Source organism: Barbatula barbatula, assembly GCF_947034865.1.
Source record: "Barbatula barbatula genome assembly, chromosome: 19".
In the NCBI taxonomy this organism is placed as follows: Eukaryota; Metazoa; Chordata; class Actinopteri; order Cypriniformes; family Nemacheilidae; genus Barbatula; species Barbatula barbatula.
In genome coordinates, this window is record NC_136782.1 from 16,502,673 (window position 1) to 16,518,215 (window position 15,543).

General features: G+C 39.2%; 1 protein-coding gene across 1 annotated transcript; it reads right to left on the reverse strand.

Moving 5' to 3' along the window:
• Positions 1-719: 719 nt before the first annotated feature.
• Positions 720-13,689, reverse strand: wsb1 (WD repeat and SOCS box containing 1). Its single transcript, XM_079481338.1, has 9 exons — positions 13,290-13,689; positions 11,456-11,624; positions 9,481-9,752; positions 7,963-8,094; positions 7,350-7,450; positions 4,239-4,411; positions 4,039-4,152; positions 2,926-3,033; positions 720-2,644 (listed from the first exon to the last, which is right to left on the reverse strand). Exons 1-9 carry the CDS (start codon positions 13,327-13,329, stop codon positions 2,482-2,484), a joined length of 1,272 nt encoding a protein of 423 aa, XP_079337464.1. The 5' UTR covers positions 13,330-13,689; the 3' UTR covers positions 720-2,481.
• Positions 13,690-15,543: the final 1,854 nt, after the last annotated feature.

Genomic DNA, 15,543 nt, shown 5'->3' on the forward strand with positions numbered 1-15,543 from the left:
TTTAGAAGGGGAGGAGATAAAACACTTGGTTATGTCATATGCCATATATTGTATTACGAGTGTTGTAGTAAAAATTCACATTTTATGATGGTCTACTATTAGATGTATTCCTAAATTGAAATGGTCACATAAGCTTGACAAACTTCCAATTTTTTCTATATTCAAGATTTACTTGTATAACTCTTATGGTCTTTCTGTGAACTGACTTCATAATACAGAATTCGTATTTGGTAATATTTTGCTTTGGAAGGACACAAGATTCATAACCCATTCTGGGGAAATGACTGGAACATGCAGTCATATGCTGTCTAAATGTTTTGAACTAATAACGCCTGCGTGTGAAATGGTCACGTTCTGCTCAGAACTGGTTTCTGGCAGATCTTTCTCGAACAGCTTTTATCCTTGCAATCCTTATGGTTACTGAATGATTTTCACATGTGAAAGTTGAGTCACTCTGAAGAGGTTAAGTGCCTTAGGCTTAAGGGTGGAATGCTCTTCACTAAATTGTTGTAGAAGGCCTGGTAAGTCAAGCACAGTTGTGAAATCTCACAGTGACTTTGTTTGTAGAGTCACAGACTGGGTCAATATTCCAGAAAACAACAGCGCTACCCGTGCTGTTCTATCTTCATTTGGACAACGGATGTGAGGTTAAAAAAATACATAACACACCTGTACACATCAAATGCAAACATTTCAATTACAAAGCTGTTAGACTCACAAATGATTCAAAATATTTTTTATTTTCATAAACAAAAAAAACCAGAAACCAGAGCAGAAATAAGCACATTCTTGCAAAACAATTCACTTGCTCCTGGTAAGCGCAGTTTGAACAATTCTATCTGAAGATATTTACTAATGGCCAAGCATTTTCTCTATAATATACCTTAACAATTGAAGTCGAATACCACCGTACTCGAATAACTGCAATGCTAACGTTTTGGTTGGAACACTGAAGTGCATCTACGTAGTCTTAAGAAATAGGTCTGTGAAGACAAGCCAATCTGTGTAACATCAGCATTTTCCATACACCCAAGCAGAATAACAGACATGCACAAGACCTTCAAGTTTCGTCAATGAATATGGGAGAGGTAAGAAAAAACAGACAATTAACATCAATAAGAACCCAAGGGGATATTTGGCATCAGCCTTGTACACATTTTATTGCAGAGTATGACTGCATGTCCAGATGAATATGCCACATTCTGATTCCCACATCCTTAAAAATTACCATTGCTATAGTTTTGTCAGGTAGGGCCACAATACCTTCCTGTTTCCATTGCATAAACAGAACGTCCAATCATCTCTAGGCCCAATATTACAAATTCCTTGAAATAAGAGGCAAATACCAGCCATTAGCGCATTTTGTAAACTTAAAATGTGTGATTTTTATGTAAAGTAGAGGGACATTGGAGGATGATGAGAATAAAGGTATAACCAGGCCCTGTCTATAAAAATACAGCAAGTGGATGAAAACTCTTCTGGAACTGGAAATCACGAATGTGGCATGAGCATCAACTGGGTTAAGACATATCTTCATCCTTTTACTTCAAACTGGTGGTTGCCCATCTCTCCAAATCTGTATTTTACAAACAGATTATCGCACAGAGACGTTCAGTACACACTAAGTGATAGATGAAAAGCATGGAGGAAAAAACTGAAGCTACATACATATTTATACAAATATATGCATATATATATACATTCAACAAAACATCCCTTTACAAATCTTTGTACAGGTAAAAAATACAAAATTAACGGAGAAAACAAATCTGCCCATGTGTTACTGTCGTTTTCAGGAGTTATGGAGATGAACAGAAGGTTGTTATTGAGGCAGCATTTGTGTCTGTACCACATGCGCAATAGAAGTTAAACTTTTGAAGAGGCACGTAAAGGGGAGGCACTGCCTGTGTCCCTGAACTACCAAACTTAGCCCTACTGCAGGAACCACACCACACAATCCTCTTACTCCCTCTCTCTCTCACACACACACACACACACACATTATTACATCCTCCGTTCAATCCCTCCCACAGCCCACATAGAGAATAAAAACACTGCATTTTCGGGAGACAATCCCCCATCACATGACCCTTAAGCTCAGGAGCAGAGGAGTTTCCTAAACTCGGAGAAAGCACAATCATTCACAAGCACCATGGAGCTATTACAAGTAGTTGTGCCAGACTTGCAGGAAAAAGTGAAATCTCACAAAAATAGCCTAATGATAACATAAATGTGGTCCATTGATATGTTAAAGCTGTTTAAAGGCCGCTATCTGATGTGGGATGCAAAAAAGCTTGTGAAAGTAACCACAGCATTAACAAAACAGAAGTTATCTAGCAAAAATATAAATAAACACAAAACGCTGCCCTCACACTAAATTGAGGTATTTTTAAGGCTTTTTCAAATGTTTTTCTTTTTTTTTTCTCTACAGAAAACAATATTTGTATTGCATTCACAGAGGGCCGTGGTGTGCATTTAAAGCTACAGCATCTTGTAAGCCAGATAGTCCTGCATGGAAAAGGGAATGGGCAGCGTGTACACCTGCTGGGTGGGCATGACTCGCCGCAGGGTCATACGGCACAGGTGCTGGAGGCTCGCCACGCTACGTGGGCACGCCCAGAAGTGCACGCTGCCATCACGAGACCTGCGAGATGAGGTTATAGATACAAAACGGGTCAATCAAGGAGAAATGTACCAAAAGGTTTTTAGAACGATGCATTCAACAGTGTATTCCTGCTAATGACAACTGTGTTTTCTCATGCAGTAAAAGACACATGTTAACACCCTGAATGTGTCAGTACAACTGTGACAAAAATTTAAAGCATTAAAAGTAGGAACCGTTTAGTGGCTCCTTTTGTCAAATGGCATAATCTTAATTACTGAACATAATGTACAAGTGACATTGTCTCAAAACAAGAAACTCACCCAGCAGCTAAGACACTCCCGTCAGTAGAAAAGGCACAGCAGAGGCCATTAGTAAGAGGGGCGACAGCTTGAGGACTCTTCTCGTTTATGCTCCAGAACCGCATCAGCCTGAAGAAAAACACATTTGTCGACTTCAGTATACACACATCATTTTGATGTCTTAAAAATGTCATTTTAAAAACAAAAGTTTGAAAGACTCTTTCAGATAATGCCAAAGAACTTGAATAAAACCAGTCTAAGATTAATTTATCTATACCTACAAATGCCATTTTACATACTTTTAACAACATAGGTTTGGGGTTGCTTACTCATTCTTGTCAAACTGTGGAACAACACAAACTGAATTACAGGAACTATGCTTTACATTTTATGCATTCTGCAGACCCTTTATCCAAAGCGACTAACATTGCATTACACTATACATTTGTTTCTAAGTTTGTGCAATTCCCTGGGATCAAACCCACGGCCTTGGCATTGCTAGTGCCAAGCTCTTACCACTGAGCTACAGGTTCTACGCTGAACTTACAAAAACGTGTTCTTGGCATTTGACCAGAAAACGTCTGGTAGCACTTTATTTTACAGACCATGTACATACTGTGTACTTATTACAGTAAATATAATAACTAGGCACTAAGCCTGAACCTACCCCTAAACCTAAAGTTATACCATGTAGCTACCTTAAACTACCCAGTACTTTCTTAGGCAAGTACACTGTAAAATAAAGTTATACCAAACTTCTTATGAGACGGAACGATAATGTTATATGCAAAACATCTTGCATGCTGAGGAATGTAACTTTTTTGGGGCGGTCCACCATTTTGTAGAGCACAAATGTCTTCATTTTTAAGAGTCTGCACTGCCCCGAATCATCAGGAGGCGCAGCAAAGGGAGCAGAAAATTGCCGCCTCATAGTGATTAATGGATGTCTTATGAGAGGCATGAGATCTTTCCCGGAAAGAGGCTCTGTAAAGAATGACACACTCCTTTAGCCTACTATCGCGTTCTGCTATCTCTCTCCAACCTAAACGTTTTCAAAAGCAAACAAGCAACTGTTCTCACACGATCTAAGATTGTGAGCGAGATCTTTTTAGGGCAGCTGAGCGGTAATCTCACCTGTCATCGGTGACGCTGGCAATGTGCCGACCATCATGACAAAAGGCAACTGAGCGAACCCATCGATCATTTGCTCCACCCGCGAATATGGGAGAGGGGGGAGGGAAGAGATGCCTGTAGGTGGTAAAACAACATGAGCTTCAAAAAGATCTACAACAGCAAACAAAGAAAAGACAAAGGCAAAAAGGATTGTGTTTTACCCTAGCTCGAGCAGAACGGTGGCCGTGTGAGGGTCCCACACTATGACTCGAGTGTCGTAGGACGCTGTTGCCAGCAGGGCCCCGTCGGGCGAGAACTCGCAAGAAACCACATCGTTATGATGACCTTCCATCTTACGGATCAGCGTGTACTTATCCATGTTCCACAGGAACACCTGTAATGCAAGAAACACCTGTTCTAACAAACTGCACCATTGCAGAAATACAATCAAAAGGTCAAAGACATCATGTTTAACAATTCAGACAAAGAATTTAGCTCAAATTAAATAGCAAGATCACTATGTGCTCAGTGTCATTTCTAGAACGATCTTAAAAGCGTTACAATCAAACCCAGAATAACTGCAAGTAGCGCATGCTGTTAGAACAGCAAGGCTTGGTTCAAAATGCTAAATCAATGCATGAATCTCTACAGAGCAGCTTGCATGTAATTACTACAGTGTACATAAATTTAATTAACATTACATCAATATACATTTCCATAAACTACTACAAAATGTTGTAAAAATAAATACAAACAAGTAACTTAAGGTAACATAATGTTACTCCACTGGTATCCCCTTTCAGTTTTAGTTCACTTGTTTACAATAGGCGTGCACCCACCGCGTCGGTGGAGGCCTACGAAGAGACACAGATACTGCAAGAGAAGAGAACATTTGATGGCCAAAAGATTGACGCCTTCGGCAAACACAGAATACAGACACATGTGACAACTGCAAACTCAATGAAAATCAACATTGAGATTTCCTAATGCTAGGTTTGCTCCAGCACAATGCTTTACACATTTTCAGAAAGTTTAAGATGTTGAAGAAATTCAATGGATGATGTTTAGTCTAGGTTTATATTTAGCAAACATCCTGGTTTATTCTCCACGTATTTAGCTATAGACATTGCACTCGAGCAAGAGTACATTTCAATAACTATTTGCTGATTAAACATTCTGGTGTTGGTAGAGTAACTACAATGCTTTACAAAGATAATCTTTCAGTTTTTTTTCTCTAACTTGGTAAAGTGGGAGGAAAGGGCTTCAGTGTGCAAGAGAACTGCCGGCAAACAGAGTTAAGAAACAGCAGATATTTTGTATGAAAAAGGTTCTATACATTTCAGCCACAGTGTTGTTAGTGCGAATGCAAAAATACGAAACATCATTGAACGGTTCTCTAAAGCTCTCAGGCATATGTTGAGGCGAAGAATAAGGCTCACATATGATGTCATTAGAAACAGCAAATAAAAATCTTTCACCGGTTAAATATAACTTTATAGCATTGGAAAGATTGCTTTTGGTGCCTCTGAGGCTGTGCTAATGATGCAACAAGGAACTGTCAAATACAAAATTGAAGCAAATTTAACATTGGCTGCAGAGTAAAATCAGACTGGTGTTATCGAACTGTAGGCAGTCTACAGAGACACAACAAGCCCTTTCATTTCCCACACATCCCAACAATGCTCCTAATCCACTCCCCCCGACTACTATACCAATTACAAAACAGTGAGCAGAGCTTTTGTTTAAGTCGAACTGAACAGCGTTTGAGCGCCGCAGCTCAAAAACACATGGGTGCCATGAGTTCGGCTAACTAAGGCACTAAATGAGGGGGGGACTCGGTTCCTACTGGCTGGCTCGTGTAAACATACAGCAGACACAATGCCTAGAGTCTTTATAAACTGAATAGCGTTAGAGGCAAGAGAGGATACATGTGATGGCAATTCTACTGAACATTAAGATGGAAAAGAGAAGGAAGTAGGGTGGGTCTCACTGCCAGATAACTCAACTGTTTAGAGACAGGAAGTGTGGACTTCGACAGCAGAGGTAGACAGACATGGAGCAGAACCTACGTACAGGAAGCCCGTTCGGACAGGAGGCATGGAAGCCCCTAGGGCGTGGGCACGGGCACATGAGCGTCCAATGGGGGCTGCGATTGCAGCCGTGCCCTGCGCGGTCCGCACCGGCTGCTCTATATGTCAGCACGGCGCTTCCCTCAAAATCACTCAAACACAGCGCTTGCCACCACCTGGGACAGGGAAAGCAAGACACTTATGGACACAAACAACCGTACACTTCAACCACTGCAGCCTGCTCATGGGACCAGAGTTAACTATGAACTGGAAGCACTCGGGAGCTGTTTTTTGGAACTTAGGTAGTTCTGGAATGCTTTTCTTTGTGTGATGCCATAAGGGCTTATGTATGTAGACAGCCACATAAACAACCAGCATGAGAAGTAAATGTTGACAAATGTTTGTATACAAGAAAATATTTTCTCATTAGAATATTGGTATTTAAACCTATTAAAAACACTTGGTAATCTGTTACCTTTTCCACTGCATAGTACTGCACGGTCCAGCTCACTGGGTACAGAACTTAGTACCTGGCACTTTTTTTAAGTACCACCTTGGTTGACCTTCCAAGCGCACTGTACCGATACAAAAATGTGATGTGTTTACACACAGATCACTGATGGGCGGAGAGAATCAATACCAGCATCAATGGATTTGCAGCACATGAATACACATTTTAATACGTAATTTTGGCATTTTGTTATATGCTTCGTGACAGTTCTATAATAATTTCTGGTATTTTAGCAGTATTTTGTTTTGCTGCCATCCGCCATCGATATGCTACATTACTCCAGTGTTGTGCGTGCGTGCGTTTATGTCGCGTTCACAATGATGCTACGGCAATTAAGGCGGCACAACTATGATGATGAGTTTATATGAGTTTATACACTTTGAAGTGGTACTAAACTGCTGTGGAAAAGCAAAGTGAGCTACAGTGAAGTGAGCATTACCAAGCCGAACTAAACCTAACGGTACCATACAGTGGAAAAGCCCCAAAATACTGTGAATCTAGAAGCTGGTGTTAGTGGCTTCATAGCATTGCAAAGTCACAAGACGTTTTCATTTCTATCATCAACATTTGCATATTCACACATCTTTTTAACTGCAAACAAAACACTAAAGCTACAGGCAGAGTTTGTACAAGCAGGTTATGACACCGAGCATTATGATGATATATAGATGTATTACACTTTGATTGGTCCTAACAAACACACAGCAAAGGTAACAAACAGTAACAGTAATAAACAAAAACTGAAAACGTACCGATTTGCCTGCGCCCACAGAACAAAGGACAGACGAATCGGGTGAAAACGCGCTGCAGTAGACCCAGTTTTGATGGCCTCGTAGTACTTTCACCATGTTACCTATGAAGAGCAAAAATAGATCATAAGACACACAAGAACAGTAAATAATCAAATTATTTAAAGGTTTCACTATGTCTACAATGAGAAAAATAAAATATACTTAAGCTAATTGCTAAATTCCTTTCTCTGGCCAACATTCCTCATCGCTTTATTAAAACAAGCTAGTAAATCAAAGATTGCGAATACATAGAGTTCAAAATGGCTCGAACTAAATTAGTCTTAATGGTTTTAGTATCAAGTTTGTGCTAGAATCTTGCAAGGAGGGGAGGGAATATCAGCAAAAAATCTACTGGGTTAGGCATCAAATAGTTTTTCAACCCTTTTCCGGAGTCCTGGAATGCTTGCGTGGGCGTGCACATGCCTGATTTTGTGTGTTGGAGGGAAGAAAACTCCAAAACAAATATAGGATAGCAGACTTCTGTGCTGGTAAAAATTAGCATGAAGGTTATAGAATATCAGATCAAAGAAAATACTTGTCTTTACAAAATGCAAAAACTAACTTTGGCCCTCACCGTCATCTTTAAGGTCCCAAACACGTAGAGTCTTGTCTCTTGAGGCAGAAACCAGCACTAAACTCCCATCTGGGGCGAACGTCAAGTCCCGCACGATGTCTGTGTGGTCCATCAGGTTCAACAAAAGCTTTCCTGTGCATGAGAAAACAACAAGATCACTCACTGTTTATGGTACAAAGTCCATGTTAATCGATTCAAACTGCGTCAACATTGCATCTAGATCAACATACCACGCTTTCATCTTGGGAATACATAAAGACCTGGCATAACAATTGCTGCTACTATTTTGTTTTCTTGTATAAACAACATTTGTAGCTTCTTCGGGAAAGCTTAGGTAGATATCAATCAAAAGGAAGCTTTGCATTACAGTTAAAGGGGTGTGAGACATGAATGAAACGGATTAGCTTCGAGGTATGCAAAAATACAGTGACTTCAACCTGTTAATCCGTATAATTTGTTTTTCTATTCGCATTCTTTATATCTATTTCTAGTGAAATGTAATTGAGGCTTTAGTAACAGGGCTTTTCAAGTGTTTGCTAAGCTGTGGTAAATGACAAGTCCTGTCACGATACTGTACACATTACCCTGCTATCAGATTTCTCAAATGACTTCTAAAAGAAAAAAGTATGCAACTGGAGGAGTCTCACGGCCTTAAATGTGTCAGCTGAGTGAATTTATGGCACTGCGGGTTCAGTTAGAAGGGAGGTGGAGTTATCCTTCGAGCAAAACATCTCTTACCCCTCAAAGTAACCAATGACAGCGGCTGTACAGGACCTTCCCACCTATTAATACATTCGGCAGCTGGCAAACAAATAAATATATATTGGAGAGGAGCTCCTGCCTCTCTCTAAAGTCAATAACTACCTCTTTGTTTTATACAAAGACCAATATAGACAAACAAAGGTTGTTCAGCTGTTGTGATCAATAAAGTGCAGTGAAAGCATACTGGAGAGACAACCACCAGTAGAGACTCAAGAAATCAATGAAAAAGCATGTGTTTACTACTGGTGACAGTCAGTAAATGTATACAAAATTTTCCATGTGCAAAATTAAGGGGTATTGCAATGAAAAGTAGGACTAAAAATGTCAGTTTCTACACCTTATATAACCACCTCTCTCCCTCACACATACATCTGCTTGGAAACTGAAAACAGGAACTAGGCAGGCAGGCGTGTTAAGGGAGGGGTGTGAGTGAATGAATGCACACTTAATAGCACAGAAAGTTCTGGAAAGAAACAGACAGTGTCTATTTTATACATACGATCTTGAATGACGTGGCATTAAAACAACAAAAAAGAATGCCTGTTTTATTAATGGTATTACCTTTTAAGATTATGTAAATGCTGTTAAAAATATAACTCTCCAGAATGTGCACCTTCTGTAACCTTCGATCTAAAAGCCTTAAAGACTATTAAACAGCTATTGATAATCTTTTAGTTGCAAAACACTTGAATTAAGATAACTAAACAAATTAAATTAGCCCTTGACGTTTCACTAAATGTGAACAAACCCACTCACCGGTATAGACGTCCCAGATTTTGATGCGCCCATTGTTGAGCCCAGTAGCGAGAAGCAGCTGGTCCTGGCCAAACTTGAAGCGATGCCATTCAATGTTCACGCATCGGCTCTGTTTCTCAGGAACAGACGACCCGAAGGCCAGACCCCACACGATGTCACCGCAATCGATAGTGTGTTCTCTTGGCTCGCCTGGTAGCAGACTGCCCTCGCTGTTTTGTCGGGAGAACAAGCGTGGACCCGTGCTGCTCGGCTGATCTTCCTTGGTTACAGAACTGAGGGAAAAAGAGCAAGAGTGTTATGGTGCTTTGTTGGTATTACTATCTTTAACTTTAATCAAGATAATATTTTACTTCTAAAAAGGTAATAAACAAGTCTGTTTAGACAAGCTGAACACAATAACCCCTTAAGGGGATAGTTCACCCAAAAATGTAAATTCTGTAATCATTTACTCACCTTAGAGTTGTTCCAAACATGTATACATTAATTTGTTCTGATGAACACAGAGAAAGATATTTGGAATAAAGCTTGTAACCAAAACAGATCTTTTGAACCATTGTCTACCATAGTACGAAAAAACAATGGTAGTCAAAAGTGTCCCAGAACTGTTTATTGTCCTACATACTTCAAAATGCCTTTTTTGTGTCCATTGAACAGAACAAAAACAATTAGCAAGTAATTTTTCCTACTATGGGAGTCAATGGGTGTTGACATCTGTTTGGTTTGAGCATTATTTCAAATATCTTTCTCTGTGTTCATCAGAACAAATACATGTATACGCATTTGGAACAACTCGAAGGCGAGTAGATGCAGACAGAAATTTCCTTGTAACGCTGTGAAACAACGTGGAGATAACCAGTGTTGCATCAACTTTGACCCATATAACATCCCTTGGCCAATTCTACTGCATGTGTATAAAAGTTTACAAGCCGGACGGTCAACCTTCAACACATTACTGTGTGGGAAAAGTAAGAGGAACTCAAACACAACAATGCCTGCCACGTGTCCACTACTGCTTTTAATGGCACAGCAGCTGCTGTTTGGTTTTAGCATTACAAGCATGTTCCAGAAAATCTTCGTACTGAAATATTTTTAATGAATGCTTTTTTTTAATGTTAGAATACTAAACAACAGTCTGAAAAGTATCTACTTTTGTGTTTTGCATAAGAAAGAAAGTCATACAAGTTTGTAATGACAAAAACATTTTATTTGTGGGTGAACAAAAAAAATCACCTTAAAGTAATAGTTTTTGTTTAAAATCATCATAAAAAAATAAGTTTTGTAAAATCTATACATTGTGTGCAATAAACACAGGGTGCCCTTTGTGCAAAATTACTAAACTAAATTTCCTTTTTATAATGCCATAGTTTTCTTTTATGGACACAACATGCATAAAGTTTAACATCCAGTTATTAAAAACTTCCTTGTTAAAGGTTTACTAGTTCACAACACTATGTTGTATCTTTATTCTGACATTTTTTCTGACTGCTACTAGCGTGTGTATATTATTATTAATGGACAAAAACAAAGAATCGAAGCTGTATCATTGAACCAGACGGATGACAACTTTTATTTCTAACCTCGGAGCCTAAAACTGAGACCTTAACAAATGGCATCGGGTAAAAAAAGCACAAAAACAAATTTTGCAAAAAAGCCTGTTCTATTGGAGGCATGCAGTCAATAGCCACAATGTGCACTTCATTATGAGGACACCAAATTTAGAGTAGGACAACAGCCGTTTTGGCAGGCCTGTGCACTCGGCGGGTGCCTCTCTATCCACTGCGTAAGGTCTCTAAGGTGCGATAATGACTGGGGACCTACTGCAGGGCAATTGGCACAGCAAACACTGGGCACTACTGTGGCGCAACCGTCAAACTAATGCCCAAAGGACCAGTCCAGACAACCAAAACACAAAGAGTTCCTTTTGTCGGGCCTTAAATGCACAACAATTCATGAAGAAAACTCATGCAATACTTACAAGCTGGCTAAGCATTTCTTCCATGGTACAAGCCTGACAATTCGATGCCCCTGAGACCAAGCAAAGTAGGAACCATCAGGTGCAAAAGCTACAGTCCAAGTCTCCCGTCCGGACTTCTGGTCGAAGGGAGCAACAGGAGGTATGAGTTCCCCGATGAACTTAGCTTTACCTGTTGTGATCGCAAACATGCCAGATATCAGTATATTTCGCTGCATCCCGATTCGCCTACTTATACTATGCACAAAAAGTATGTACTGTCTTTGTTATGGAAACGTATATACATTTTAGTGTGTAGCAAATCAATGTGGAACAGGAAACGGAAGTGGCCGTTGTTGCCTAGACAACATTGCGACACACATGAAAATACAGCTCTCCCTTCCATTTTGGTATTTATTCATTCATTGTTTCGTGTGTAATGTTAACTCCAAAGTGACTAATTTAGTGACGCATCCGTTATTTAATTTTATTAATGCAGTGGACCGTCCCTAAACTACGCCAACTTGCGATGAGTTGTGGGTAATATTAGCTGTAGAGTGTGCATCATTCTGCACCTCGAATCTCAGTCGGAAGTCGCAGACCATCCGGAAATCTTTGCAATACTCTTTTCGAAATACAGCATACCATGACAGTACGTATTTGAATAAGTATCTACCTACCGGCCGTGAAAACAGAACTCTCTATATAGTACGAATGGGAGTAGCATGAATACATTTCGGACATACTGCGTCCGCCATTTTTTATGGCATGTGACCAGTATGCTCTTTGACATATGACGTATTAACAGCAACCTACACGTGAGCGTTGATACGAAACATAATTTAGTCACAAGAAATAATTTAGTGTCACTTAGCCTACATCAAAAAACAGAAGTCCGCTATATATATATATTTGATTTTCTTTTGAGATTTGACCCTTGCTCAGCTCCCGTGGCATCATGGGATAGTGTCCATCTGAACCACAGTAGTATAGTATACCATCCGGGTAATTCTCGCTTACTTTTTTTGGCATACTGAGGTTTCGCACATACTTCCATAACTCGTACCCATTTTCACCTACTACACAGTAAGAAGTAGGCGTTTTCAGACCCAGCCTACGATTTGGGACACACTCATTTTATTTTCGAACACTATTTAGGACGGATAGTATGCATAGAGGTTTGCATTGTCTTTTTTAACATGTCAGAACTTAAGTGAGAGATTAGTGTTTAAACAATAAGGATAGTCCTGTACCTTTTATTTAAAAATAGATTAACCGTACTTCGTGCCCTAAAAGCGGACGTTATGCATCAGCGCGTGAGACGAGCAGGTGCCGTTACTCGAAAGTTTAACTTCACCTGATTCTAAAAAGACATTTTGCTTGAGTTTAAGCTTTCATGAGTTTATTTACACCATACAGTTTGACTATATAAACACAAGGTTAACAGGGTGAATCATTGACCAGAGCAACACTGTTGTGACTCATTCAGAGGGGTCTGGAGAAACCGACGGACTGTGGGGGAGGGTGCGGACAAGCGCGAGACGACAAAGCTCGAACATAGAAACAAAAATCCCAAAATGTGTCATAAGTAAAACATACGGTACGCATTTTACCCTTATAGTATCTACCTATATAAACTCACACTGATATCGGGAATTTATTGACGACACACATGGTTAAAATAAGAAGTCACGTTAACGTAAGTGAGACGGGAGACGGACGTTACGTACATATAAACAGCGTTTGTTAGAAGTTTCTCAAATGCAAACAATTACTATAAAAATGAACTATTCAAGTTAAATCGAACACAAATAGAAAGGCATTGAAACCCTCATCCACGTGAAGAAATAAAACTCACCTATTTCATTTTCGTTGACAAAATCTGGGAAGCTTGCCATCTAAATCGAACCGGGTATGTTAAACCGACGTCTCCTTGGTTAACGAAATAAAAAAAAGTGCAAATAAATTCGCGAAAACGAACGGTACAAAGGATTCGCGCGACTGTCAGATGCCTAGAACTGCGGACCGCCTCACGCCGACTCAATGCTAAATATTTACATGCGTGGTAATTGAAAATGCGCGTTAAATATCCCTACGACGTAATGACGTAAGGTACATATGCGTTTGATTAAAATTAGATTTAAACGAACAACAAGCTCAAATGATGTAGCTCGTCAAAACACGTTGCTCTTTAAGGCGAATACGGCGTAATGTAATGGCCGCTAGTCCTAACGATTCGAACGCAAACGCCGATGGGCGGGTCACTTCGACAACGTCATGAGGGTTGCCAAGGCGACGGAAGAGCACGCCTCTCTGATTCGTTCGCTGCGTTTTACGCACGGCCTCTGATTGGCTGGTCGTTCGAGAAAATGAATGGAACGAAATCATTGAATACGTGCTGATAAGGACGACGAGGTGTTTAAAGCCAGTGATGGAGGTGGATCTTAAAAGGGAGTGCGAAAAAAACAATGCATAATAATAATAATAAAGAAACCTGTTTGAAATGCTTTAGATAAATACAGTACATTGGTTTATGTTTTGCTTAATAATGTACCGTGTTTTAGCTTATCTTGTTTGTTACAATGTTTGTCAGATGACGAGAAAATATAACTGTAAACGTAAATCTATTATTATTATTTTATTATTAAAATCTCCTATCAAAAGTCAAATAGTATATATATGGGTCATTCCAGAATTGCGGGTACATTTCGAGTCTTCGAGATAAACCATCTTTTATTTAAAAAAAAAAGCTTTTTTAAATCAGTTTTCAATAATAACACAAATTATATTAAACTTTCACAAAAAAGAATGCTTTATTTATATTAAGGATTTTTTTAAAACGGTAAATATTAACTAAATGACTCCCACACCACCTTTTATTGACTTGCCTCTGCCTCCTGATTCATACATTCAACTTGAATAATCACTAAATAATCATTTTCAAATATCTTTGTGTTTACTCTATTAAGTTATATAAACAATTGCATAGAATATATCATTTTTGTATTATTTGTAATTTAATTAATAAAAAATGGATTTTGTGTCTGTCCCTAAGTTCTCAACTCTGTTACCTCTGTTATAAAAAAAACTACAAAGCATTTGTAGAAAAAGCATGTGACTTGCACCAAGTGATGTCACTTCCTCTGGAAAACTCTGGAAAGCAGTGAGGTATGTCATTATTCTTCTCTCATTCATTTGTACAAAATGTTTAGGATACATCAATAGTAGATTAATTATTTGTCAAATCTGTTATTGTGATATTGCAGTGAATCTCTCATTCACTTCTTAAGAACCGATAATATGGCAAAAACTCATACAATTCTGTTTTTAGACATGCCATGTAGTATCTGGTTTGAGGTTAACATTTTCAGCTAAAGCACAAAATGGTGGAAAATGTCAATTCTGTTATCGTCAACTCTGTTAGTGGTTTAAAAAGTTTAACCCGAACAGAGTTGACAATGATTAACAGAGCCTAATGTACCCAATCTCATTTAAGCATTTTGCATTATTTTATATTTATTATGGATTCCAGCTCATGGATTCTGGATTCTGATTTGTAATATCATTCCAGGTTAAGGAAATTTCATAATAGGCAGATGAAACTGTCAGCAGCAGAAAGGCAACGGCAATTCAGGGCACGGCGAGATGCCGACCCTGTAAGGAAGGCAGAAAATTTGCAAAAGGATAGAAAGAGATGGCACAAAAGTAAAAATGCAGGGCAGACAAGCAGAGTGGTTGATCTGGGTGAAAGGGAGAAAAGGTAAAACGCAGATATTGGAAAGAGGCAAAGCAGAGGTGCAGAGCAGAAAAGCAGAGACTTAGAGAGATGACACCATCACAAAGTCTTGAACCAGACCCGAACCACAATAAACCACTTATTCTCACAATAAAAACAACACTTCATGCCTGCTGTGATGAAGACCATGCTGAGCATTGAAAAAGTAAAACGTACAGATTGGGAGTAAACTGCCATATTCAGCATTTCGGCTCTTATCCCTTTTAACAACCAAATTTACACAAAGTTGTGGTCAAGCCCATTTCTGGAGTTTTCAAAGTCGAGTGACAGCTTGAATCATTTTGGAAAAAATGCAGTTTGACGAGTTTCAAAGCAA